Source organism: Alexandromys fortis, unplaced genomic scaffold (genome assembly GCF_014885135.2).
Source record: "Alexandromys fortis isolate MF-2015 unplaced genomic scaffold, M_Fortis_MF-2015_v1.1 scaffold_3, whole genome shotgun sequence".
NCBI classification, from domain to species: Eukaryota; Metazoa; Chordata; class Mammalia; order Rodentia; family Cricetidae; genus Alexandromys; species Alexandromys fortis.
Window position 1 is genome coordinate 16277900 of NW_026067909.1, and position 11264 is coordinate 16289163.

The 11264-nt window shown below is 48.4% G+C and overlaps 1 protein-coding gene across 2 annotated transcripts; it reads left to right on the forward strand.

The window, feature by feature from the left end:
* Positions 1–2854: 2854 nt before the first annotated feature.
* Batf2 (basic leucine zipper ATF-like transcription factor 2) lies at positions 2855–11034 on the forward strand. Of its 2 annotated transcripts, none has more exons than XM_050137882.1 (3): positions 2855–3734; positions 5728–5832; positions 9792–11034. In XM_050137882.1, the coding sequence occupies exons 1-3, from the start codon at positions 3696–3698 to the stop codon at positions 10476–10478; spliced, it is 831 nt and encodes a 276-aa protein (XP_049993839.1). In that variant the 5' UTR covers positions 2855–3695; the 3' UTR covers positions 10479–11034. The 2 variants fall into 2 exon arrangements, with proteins under 2 accessions (XP_049993839.1, XP_049993838.1); XM_050137881.1 differs by having other exon boundaries at positions 3269–3734; positions 9789–11032.
* Positions 11035–11264: the final 230 nt, after the last annotated feature.

Here is an 11264-nt window from a genome sequence, read left to right on the forward strand (position 1 = left end):
CTGAAGGAGCCAAATCTGCTGGCATCTTTGGACTTCTCTGCCCCCAAAGTTATGGGAAATAAACATTGCTTAAGCCGTTCAGGCTACAGTATTGTGTTGGTGTCAGGTAACCAGGGCACTTTCTGAGTGAGGGGTCAGAGTGTGTGGCCCCACCGGCCTGGGAGCCCATTCACCTCTCAAGGAAGCTTTCCAGGACCATTTAAGGTTAAATATTACCTCGTACCCCTCCCTGCCTGCCACACCCTCTCCCTTTTCCTGGAGATCAAGCCATAAACACCTCCTTTCCTCTTCCTCTGGGAGCACTATCTCCCAGGAGGACATACTCTTGCAGACTCTACCCTCTACTAGAAGTCGCTGGTCTAGAAGGTCAAGGGAATCTGACTCTAGTTAGAGCTAGAGGCTGAAGTAGGGACACTAGGCCCTAGCCTCCCCCAGAGGTGTTTTTTTGGGGGAGGGGGTGGGGGGGTGCGGTGACATCATGCCTGAGCCTCCTGATTGTTCCCTAGTGGAGTTCACAGACTGGCTTAATAAGTCCCTTAGGTGCATGCCTCAAGCTAGCAGCCCTAGTCTTCTGATATCTGGGAAACAAAACTAATTTCAGGAAATGGGCAGCCTCATTGTATCGGGTACCGCATTTCACCTTCTGCACATAAGGCTCTCAGAAGCAAGGTGATGGGGTCCAGCTGTCATATCTAATCTCACCTACCCAGATAGTTTTAATTATGTACGTACATCAACGATCTTAGACTCCAGGTTCATTACAAATCTCACATGAGGGATTGCACCTAGCCTGGCAGTACTTTCTGATAGGGGAAGGACTTTCTCCTCATCCTGTTCTTTCTCTCAGATAGCTCTGTAAACTCAGACGGATTTTTGTTGTGGTTGTTGTTGTTTTGTCTTTTTTTTTTTTTTTTTTTTTCAAGACAGGATTTCTCTGTGTAGCTTTTGGAGCCTGTCCTGGAATTTATTCTGTAGACCAGGCTGGCCTTGAACTCACAGAAATCTGTTGGCAGAGGCTGCTTGTTCGTTCCCAGCCACCCAGACCAGAAATAATCACACAGAAACTGTATTATTACAACACTGCTTGGCCTATTAGCTCATGCTTCTTATTGGGTAGCTCCTATATCCTAAATTAAACTCATTTCTATTAATCTGTGTATCGCTATATGGTTATGGCGTACAGGTAAGATTTCGTGTGGCGTCTGTCTCCTGTGCCAGCTATATGGCTTCTCCCTGACTCCACCTACTCTCTCTCTATATCTTTTCCAGACAGGTTATATTTTGTTAAGCCATTGGCCAAAAGCAGCTTCTTTATTAACCAAAGGCCATAAAATATATTCACATCATACATCACCTCCCTTTTCTGTCTAAATAAAAAGGAGGGTTTTTAACTTTAACATAGTAAAATTACATATAACAGGCTGGAGAGATGGCTCAGCAGCTAAGAGCACTGACTGTTCTTCCAGAGGTCCTGCGTTCATTTCCCAGCACCCACATAGCAGCTCACAACTGTCCGTAACTCCTGTTCCACACCAATAAACATAAAATAATAATAATAAATTAAATTTTAAAGTAATTTATAAAAAAATTACATATAACAAAACAGGTATCAAGCAAAAATTATAGTTATAATATTTATGTCTATTTTATCTTTTAGCATAACTAAGGAAAATTATAATTATAACTATATTCTTCAACTCCATCAAAGACTCTAGAAGGATATAATATTACCTAAGTAAACAGGAAGTGTATTGTAAGCAACTTCCAAAACTCTAGAATTGACAGAGGCATATCGCTGCAACAAACAAGCAGCTTCTGCCTACAGAGATCCATCCACCTGCCTCTGCCTCCCAAATGCTGGGATTAAAGGCATGTGCCACCACCGCCTGGTTTAAGACTTATTTTATCATTTCCAGAAAAGGGATGAGCATACTAAATCTCTGGGCCTTAAACCTGGTGAGCAGAGCACCAGGACTCAGTTAAGTCTTCCAACTATGAAGCCCAGACTGGCTTCAGGAACAGTTCTAGAGATGACAAAGGATTGTTGTGCTCCATAGCCCTGGTCATTACAGACATCACTAATCAATCATGGCATGGCAGATATTGCTGATCAATTTCAGTGCTCTTTTATTTTTATCGATTTACTTATTTATTAAGAAACACTGCCTCGGGCTGGAGAGATGGCTCAGTGGTTAAGAGCATTGCCTGCTCTTCCAAAGGTCCTGAGTTCAATTCCCGGCAACCACATGGTGGCTCACAACCATCTGTAATGAGATCTGGCACCTTCTTCTGGCCTGCAGACATACACACAGACAGAATACTGTATACATAATAAATAAATAAATATTAAAAAAAAAAGAAACACTGCCTCTTATACCTCAGGTTAATCTCCGACTCTCTGTGTAGCTATAAATGGGCTTGACTTTCTGATCTTCTTGCCTCCATTTCCCCACTGCTGGGATTATCGGCATCTGCCACCGTGCCCAGATTTAGCACCTTTAAAAAAAAAAAATCTGGACCTAAGAATTCTTTTAAAATTTTTATTTTGGGGGCTAGAGATGTCTCAGTGGTTAAGAGCACTGACTATTTTTCCAGGGGAGCCAGGCCCAATTCCCAACACCCTCTTGGCAGCTCACAACTGCCAAAGGGAACTAATGCCCTCTTTGGACTTCTGAGCACACTGGCACATATGTAGTACACAGACATATTCACAGGCATAAAGTTAAAATTAAAAATTCTTCTTCATCATCATTCCTTTTTTCTTATTGAGATAGAATTTCTCTTGTGTGTAGCCCTGGCTGTCTTGGAACTCACTCTGTAGACTAGGCTGGCCTCAAACTCAGATCTGTCTGCCTCTGCCTCCGGAGTGCTGGGATTAAAGGCATAGGACACAACTGCCTGGCCATCATCATTGAGACAGGGTCTCAGTTGTTTAGTACTGGCTACCCTGTAACTTGATAGCCTTCAACTCACGGACACCCTCCTGGCTCTGCTTCTGAGCACTGGAATTTAAAGGTGTATGCCACTGTGCCAGTCCTGGCTGTTCGTTTTTGCAGTCATGGCTGCCACATTGGTCTCCGAGAGTTTGCAGAGGTGGCACTGCCTAAGCTCCTTTGTCGGACCTGGGGACTTTTTACTGTGTAACCCGGGTTGGCCTCACAGTCAGGCCCTGCTTCTGTAGTGCAAGCACCCTGCTGACCACACCCTGCCCCAAGCCTGGGAATGTGCTCCATCCTACCACATCCTTTATAAATGAAGAAACTAAAGTTCAGAGAAGATGAGTCACCTTCTCAAAGCTGCACAGCTCCTGTGTGAACTATGAACCTGGGCTCCTTCATGCACACACACACACCCCATCCCCCACCCTCCTGTTTCTCCTGGTAGCCTGCCAGCCCTTTCCAGGATACTTTCCTGGTGTTCCTCCTGTCTACCCTCCACCATCCTTCTTCCAGAGAAGAGGCCAACCGGAAGGCAGTTCATGTTAGGAAGTTCCAGCCACGTGAGCAAGCAGGAGCCAAGGATTCTGAGCAGCCGGTGGCTTTAGGAGAAACTGAAACTGGGTGTGCTGGGGGCGGAGTGGTCACTGGGGATTTAAAGAGCCACCACTTCCTTGGGCCTCCAGAGGGCATTGGGAGGGCAAAGCTGCTGAGGGGACACGCACAACCGACTGAACATCTGCTCCCCCTGCCTAAGCCATGCAACTCTGTGGGAGTGGTGCGCTGCTGCCTGGGACAGTGAGTACAGGGGACTAGGAAAGAAACACCTGGAGAGACACAGCCAAGGTTCCCAGGGACAGATGAGGGAGGACGCAGTGAGGAGCTCTGGTCCCCTCTCCACATGTCTGTGTGACGTGAGGCTGGGCTCTACACTCCCATCTCCGGGTTCAGTTCCTCCTGGGGTCGGAACGGAGCCTTCCCAGCTCTCTGGACTTTGCAGACCTGCTTAACTCTGTTCCCATTTGTTCTCGCCTTGCTGCTCTGTTTTCCAGACCTTTTTTTTTCTCTCTTCTCAATCCCTCAAATCGCAGCATCTTTCTTTTCTCACTGACTCTTTCCCCAGCCTCTCTAGTCTATTCTTCTGGTCCTCTGGGTTCTGCAGTTTGTCCTGAAGAAGATATAGCCACTGGGTAGCCACAAACCAAGGAACATGTGGAGTCCTAGGCCAGGGTAGCTGGGGTCTTGCCTGGGGTAGAGCAGGGTACAGCTCAGGGCATTTGGCCTCAAGTTCCACTTAAGTTTCATGATCTTCAGGATCAGGCTCAGAGCTGTCGTTAGAGTCCTCTTTTCTGCCAGACAGACTGACTCTCCATTCATTCGTTCTAGGCAACCACCCCATTTCAGTGGGAGCATGGAATTCTGTGACCCTTTCTAAGCTAGGTCCTACCTTCTTCATTGTTTGTTTGAGGAAAGACCTCATGAATGCCTTCCTGGCCTTACTCTGCAGCCAGCCTGGACTTGACCTAATCCTCCTGTTGGGATATTATTATTATTATTATTATTATTATTATTATTATTATTATTGGCAGGCACCACCACCTCTGGCCATTTTGCCTGGTTTTGTTTTTCTTTGTTTGTTTGTTGGTTGGTTGGTTTTCTCTTCCCACTTATGTGCCCTCCTAGCTTAGGGCCTGGTACACAGTAGTTGCTTAATAAATGTTTGTTGAAAGGATGGGGAGATGGCTTAGTTGATGAAGTACTTGCCTTGTAAGCATGAAGATCTGAGTTTGATCCCTAGCATCCACTAAAAGAGTCTGGTGTCAAGCACTGGGGAAGGTGACACCAGCCGATCTCTATGCAATGACAGGTAGCCTAGCCTTGGTGGTGAACCCCAGGCCAGTGAGAGACTCCACCCTCAAAAAATAAGTGGAGGTTGGAGAGATGGCTCATCGGTCAAGGAGCATTTACTACTGCTCTTAGAGAGATCTGAGTTTGGTTCCTAGAATCTACAAAGGGCACCTCACAACCAAACCACCAGTAACTCCAGCTCCAGGGGATTTAACGCCCTCTTCTGGCCTCCACGGGTACCTACACTCTCACACATACCTGTCACCACACACTTACACATGTGATTTTAAAAGTTAAAGTAGATGACGTCTGAGCACGAATGATACTTAAGGTTGTGTTTCTGGTCTCTCTATACACGTTTGTCTGCATACACACACACACCACACACACACACACGCATTAAAAATAAATCTTCTTTGAGTAAGTGAATTCCAGCACTTTGGGACTGAGGTGGGCACAGGCACTTGAAACTTTATCAGGTCCTGACCCTGTCTTTGTGGAGCTCTGGCCTTGGCTTATAGAAATGGCAGCTCACTGGTTTGTCTACTCCTAGCTTCTCTCCTCTACTCTCTGTGGACAGCTGGGGAAGCACCATGTGCCTCTGTTGTACTGCTGGGATTATTGTACTCAGAAAAGTCAATGCTGGCTTTTGAGAACGTGTGTTTGAGGTTGCTCTGTTCTGAGTTCGAATCCCAGCCTCCCTATTTATGTAAGTGGTGAGCTGGACATCGGATAGCGTTGGCTTTACAATAAGGAGTGCAGTGTCTTTGGGGGGTCATAGGGGGATTGTAGGGGGGTTGTTTCCATGGGAGGAAACAGATTTTGAGAGAACAAGGATTCTCAAGGACTAGACCTGAGAAAGATAGCTCTCCAAACAGCTGATCAGGGTAGAGGGGACAAGCCGCAGCCAGGACCCCGCAACCCTCTGCCTCATGCTTTATAGGACCCCGAGGAGTGTCAGAAGCAGCTGAAGAAGAAGCAGAAGAACCGGCTGGCTGCCCAGCGCAGCCGGCAGAAGCACACTGACAAGGCAGATGCTCTGCACCAGGTAGGGATGCCCTCTTCTGCTTCAAAAGACTGAGTATCTTACAGAGAAAAGAGCTCTCTTTCTTTTAAAAGTGTATCTTATTTGTTTGTTTGTTGTTTTGTTTTGTTTTAAGACAGGGTTTCTCTGTGTAGCCCTGGCTGTCCTGGAACTCACTCTGTAGACCAGGCTGACCTCGAACTCACAGAGATCCACCTACCTCTGCTGTCCAAGTGTTGGGATTAAAGGAGTGCACCACCACTGCCTAGTTAAGAGTTAGTTTTATTTTATATGTGTGGGTATGGGTATTTTGCCTGCATATATGTCTGTGCACCACATGTGTGCCATGTTCTAGAGGACAGAAGAGGGCAGCAGATCCCCTAGGATTAGATTTACAGATGGTTGTGAGCCCCTATAAAGGTGCTGGGAATGGAGCCTGGTCCTCTGGAAGAGCAGTCAGTGCTCTTAACCAATGAGCCATAGCTCTAGACCCAGAAGAGTTTCATTTAGCTCTTGGTTCTGAGGGCTGCAAAGTCCAGAACATGATCCAGTATCTGCCCAGCACCTAGGAGGGACCTCTTGGGGAGTTATGGGAAAGTAAGGATATGACCTGGTAAGGAAGGAGTACATCAGAAACATCACCCAGTAGCCCGCGAGCGGACCAGGCCCTCCTTCACAACGGCCTTCATGCCACACTTTGTCCACACTGTTGCTTTGAGTCATTAGCCTGGAAGCAGATCAGTTATCTCTCACGGGAGCCTTCCCTGCCTCCTCCACATTGCTTCTCCACTGAGTCCAGGTGCCAGGCAGACAGGGAACTGTCCCATTGCATTCTGTTTGCAATCACCTATGACAGGGCCGGGCAGAAAAAAGGAGGCTCCACAGTTTACTGTAGAGCAAATGACAGCATCGGGATAAAGAGCTGGAAGCACGTAGTGGGAGGACGGAGCACCACAGAGTGGCTTAACCCACACGCAGTCAGCATTCCTCCAGAGAGCTGGATGCTGCGCCACACCGCTACAGATCAAGGATGCGGTGCTGGGCAGCTGCTCTCTATCCCTGAGCTACATCTCCAGCCCCCACTTTTGTTTATTTATTAGATTCTGATTGGTTGTTCTGTGAGTTTGGAGTGCATATGGACCACAGCTTGCATGTGAGGCCGGAGGACAACTTTGTGAAGTCAGTTTTCTCCTTCCTTTAGGCTGTGGGACTAAGCGCCTGTGCCTGCGGCACCATCTCACTGGATTGGCTCACTTTTCATTTCATTTCATTTATTCATTTAGAGACAAGGTTTCTCTGTGTAGCCCTGACTGTCCTGGAATTCACTATGTGGACCAGGCTGGCCTACCTCTGCTTGTCAAGTGCTAGTATTAAAGACATGCACTACCACACTTAGTTTTAATTAATTAATTAATTAATTTTATTTATTTATTTTTGTTTTTTTGAGACAGGGTTTCTTTGTGGCTTTGGAGCCTGTCCTGGAACTAGCTCTTGTAGACCAGGCTAGCCTCGAACTCAGAGATCCGCCTGCCTCTGCCTCCCGAGTACTGGGATTAAAAGCATGCACCGCCACCACCACCCAGCTTTAATTTATTTTTTATTATGTATATATGTGTCTATGTGCTTATAGGTGCAGTGCCCACAGGAGACAGAGAAGCCAGATACCCTGGAACTGGGGTTGCAGGTGGTAGAAGCCACCTGGCATGAGTGCTGGCAACTGAACTTGGATACTCTAGAAGACCAGTTCACTCTCTTAACCACTGATCTGCCTCTGCCTCTCTGGTGCTAGAATTACAGGCATGGGCCTCCATGCCCAGTTTATGTGGCGTGAGGGAGTGATCTCAGGACATCATTTATGCTAGATGAGCTCTCTACTGACTGGTATATGTCTCTAGGTAGAAGTAGCCATTCTGGGGCTGTAGGGAGAGCTCAGCAGGTAAGAACACTCCGAGGACATGACGTCAATCTCTAAGACCCACACAGTGGGGGAAGAGAGATGCCTCCTGAAAGTTGTCTTCTGACCCTATACTTGCACTGTGGTGTGCATCTGCCCAAGTATACACACACACACACACACACTAAACAAACACATAAATAAAATACACTTTAAATTTCTGTAAAGGGAAAAAGAAATCTCCTTCCCACCCTGTAGAAATCATTGTGCAGATGGGGCTGCTGGTGGCTCTGTGGCCTCTCAGAACCAGTTCATGGCCTATGCCACATTCTGCTCTGCCCTTGAAAATGCACCTTTTACAGTGTCCCTCGAGGGGGACTTACAAGATATGGAAATAAAAGTCTCTCTGTGTCTTCACCGTTACTGTCACTTTAAATGCTGTTCAGAAGTGCAAATGTGGAGAGGAGGGAGGCAAGATGCTTTGGTGCTTAAAAAAATCTGGTCCCGTGAGTTTGAGCAGAGGGAAGAGAGCACTTACTCTGATCTCCACACATGGGTCATGGCACATGCCACGCCCCCAAAATGATAAAAAAAAATAGAAGCACAATCCTTGCATGATACACATGCGCAGATGGGTCTCCAATCCAAGAGAAGAACGGCAGAGTTGGGCATGGTGGCGTGTGCCTATAATTCTAAGATTTGGAAGCTAGAGTCTGGAGGATCAGGAGTTCAAGGCCAGCATTGGCATTGTGTACACACAGGGTTTGAGGCCAGGCTGGGCTACATGCAACTCTCTTGAGAACAGAACAAAGTTGCATGTTGATGATTTGCCCTGTGGGTTTTCAGAACCTATCGCTCAGCCAAACAGGGCTTAGAAAATGCTGACTCGGGGTACCTGCCAACCTATGCAGCGGTGTTCTGAGTCCTTTATAGCCTTTTGTTGGTACCTTACAGGGGCCTGGGGGCTGAGCCCTGGCCTGTAGAGGACTGTCTGTATCCAGGAAAGAATTGCACTGAAATTGCCCTGTAAAGGCCATATCGAAAGTGCCGTGGGAGCAGGGGTCAAAGTGTTCAGGCAGAGCAGACAGTAGCTGTGTGAAAAACACAGATTCCAGAAGGATGGGAATTAAGAGAGAAACCTTGAGCCCGCAGCAGTGCACTCAGATTCTGGAGTCTTGGGAATCTTTAATGACTTCAATCTATAATTAATGGCATAGGAGAGCGTGGTGGTACATGCCTGTAATTCCAGAATGTGGGGGGTTGAGGCAAAGAGGGCTGCAGCGAGTTCAAGGCTAGCCTGAGCTGTAGAGAAAGACTTTGTCTCAAAAGCCCTGAGGAGGGGCTGGAGAGATGACTCAGCGGTTAAGAGCATTGCCTGCTCTTCCAAAGGTCCTGAGTTCAATTCCCAGCAACCACATGGTGGCTCACAACCATCTGTAATGGTGCCCTCTTCTGGCCTTCAGGCATACACACAGGAAGAATATTGCACACATAAATAAATATTAAAAAAAAGAAAAAAAAAACAAAAGCCCTGAGGATATGACTTAGGTGAGAGCATTTGCTGCGTGAGCATGAGGACCTGAGTTCAAATCTCTACTGCCGTCTTAGAATGCTGTGCCCATAACTGCAGCACTAGAGGCAAACACGGGCACATCCCAGGAGCCTGCTGACCAAAATGTCCAGCTCCAGGTTTGATGAGAATCCAGATTTAAGGGAATATAGCGCAGAGAACAATAGAAGATCCGCAATGTCTTCCTGTCACCTCATTTGCTCACAGTGCCCCCTCCCCAACCTACAGTTTAAACCCATCAGACAAGACACAGTCCCTGAATGGGCCAATGAAGTGACAGGAGGTAGGGAGTGGGGCAGTTAGTGAGAGGCCAGGTAGAGATCCTGGGTGAAAAGGGGTGCTTCTCAGAGGACCCATAATGGGCAGAGAGCAAGGTCCCAGCTCCGGAGATGAGAGATGGGGGGCTTGATGAGTGCCAGAGAGTAGCCAAGAGGTTCTGTGTGGCTATCCATAGCCTGCAGCAGTGAGCGTCCTGCAGGGTCCTGATGCTGACACCGTCCCCCCTTTCTCCTCTAGCAGCACGAGTCCTTGGAGAAGCACAACCACGCCCTTCGGAAGGAGATCCAGGTCTTGCAGGCTGAGCTGGCACGTTGGGGCCGGACGCTGCATCTGCATGAGCGCCTGTGCCGAGTGGACTGTGGCTCCTCCCCTGCTCTGCTGCCCTCTGGATGCCCAGTCCAGGCTGAGCAACTCTCAGGACAACCTGCCTCCCATGGATACCGTGGTTGCCAGGAACAGTTGGGCCTGTTCCAGACTCCTGGCTCCTCTCCCCCAGCCCAGCAACTCTCCCCAGGTCCATGCTTACAGGAGGCTCCCGGCCTCCTCCCTTCCCCACTGCCCTCACTGACCTTTGACCCTCTCATGGCGAGGGCTCCTCTAGCCCAGCTATCCCCCAGCCATGTACTGTCTGCATCACCCCGTGGCTCCAGCCTGCTGGGGTCTTCCTCTAAGTTTGCCGCTCTCATGCCCAGCCCCCCAGACCAGCTGGTCCCGCCACAGCCCCTCAGGCTGGAACATCCCACCAGCAGGAGTCTGGCATCCTCCTCCAGCACTCCAACTGCTCCCGGACCAGAGTGTCCACAGAACATAGAACGCTTGCCCGCACTGTCTAGCTCCTTGGCAGATTGGCAGAAGATGTCTGTGGACCCAAGCCCACACCCCCTCATGGCCTTCCCGCTGCTCTCTTCCGCAAAAGTCCATTACTAGCCTGTATCTCGAGCTGGGCTGCCTTCCCTGGGCTCCTGAAACAGCCTCAGCACCCAGGCAGCTCCTCCACTTCTGCCTACCCGTGTGGACCAAGCAAAGCCATCCTCTCCCTCACCAGAGGCTCCAGGAAAAGACGATGAAAGGGCCAAATGCAAGAGCCTTGAACCTGGCTGCAATATTACCTGTTTTCCTTGGTGGCTCTCCCAGCCCTGCACAGTACCAGGTCCCGTGACCCTCAGGCTTCCCTAAAGTGGCTCCTTCATGACTCTTGGGACCTGGCCGTGACAGCTCGGAGCTTAGGTGGGAGCTCTGCAGGGTTATCATCTCTGAAGGGCCATCATTCACTCTCAGTACTCCAAAAGGCCTCAAGCTTGGAAGGTTTTTCACACATGGAACTGAGTGGGGAGGTGTATCGGAAGTGGACTCACTCCTGGGTCAGAACACGCATCTCGGTGCGTGTGTTGCTGAGAAAAAGTGCTTCTCAGGCCTCTGTTTTTCTGAGTTGTTGAAACTGGATACACTCTGTTGATTATATATTTTATATAAATATATATTATATAGAAACATATATGTGTGAGCTGGGTGTAGTGGTACACTCCTCTAATCCTAATACCTGGGAGACAGAGGCAGGTGGAAGTCTGTGAGTTTTAGGCCAGCCTGGTCTACATACTGAGTTCCAGGACAGCCAGGGCTGAGAGAACCTGTCTCAGGAAAGAAAGCAAAATTATGTGTATGAGTGTTTTGCCTGCATGTATGTTTGTGTACCACATGCACAGTTGGTGCCTG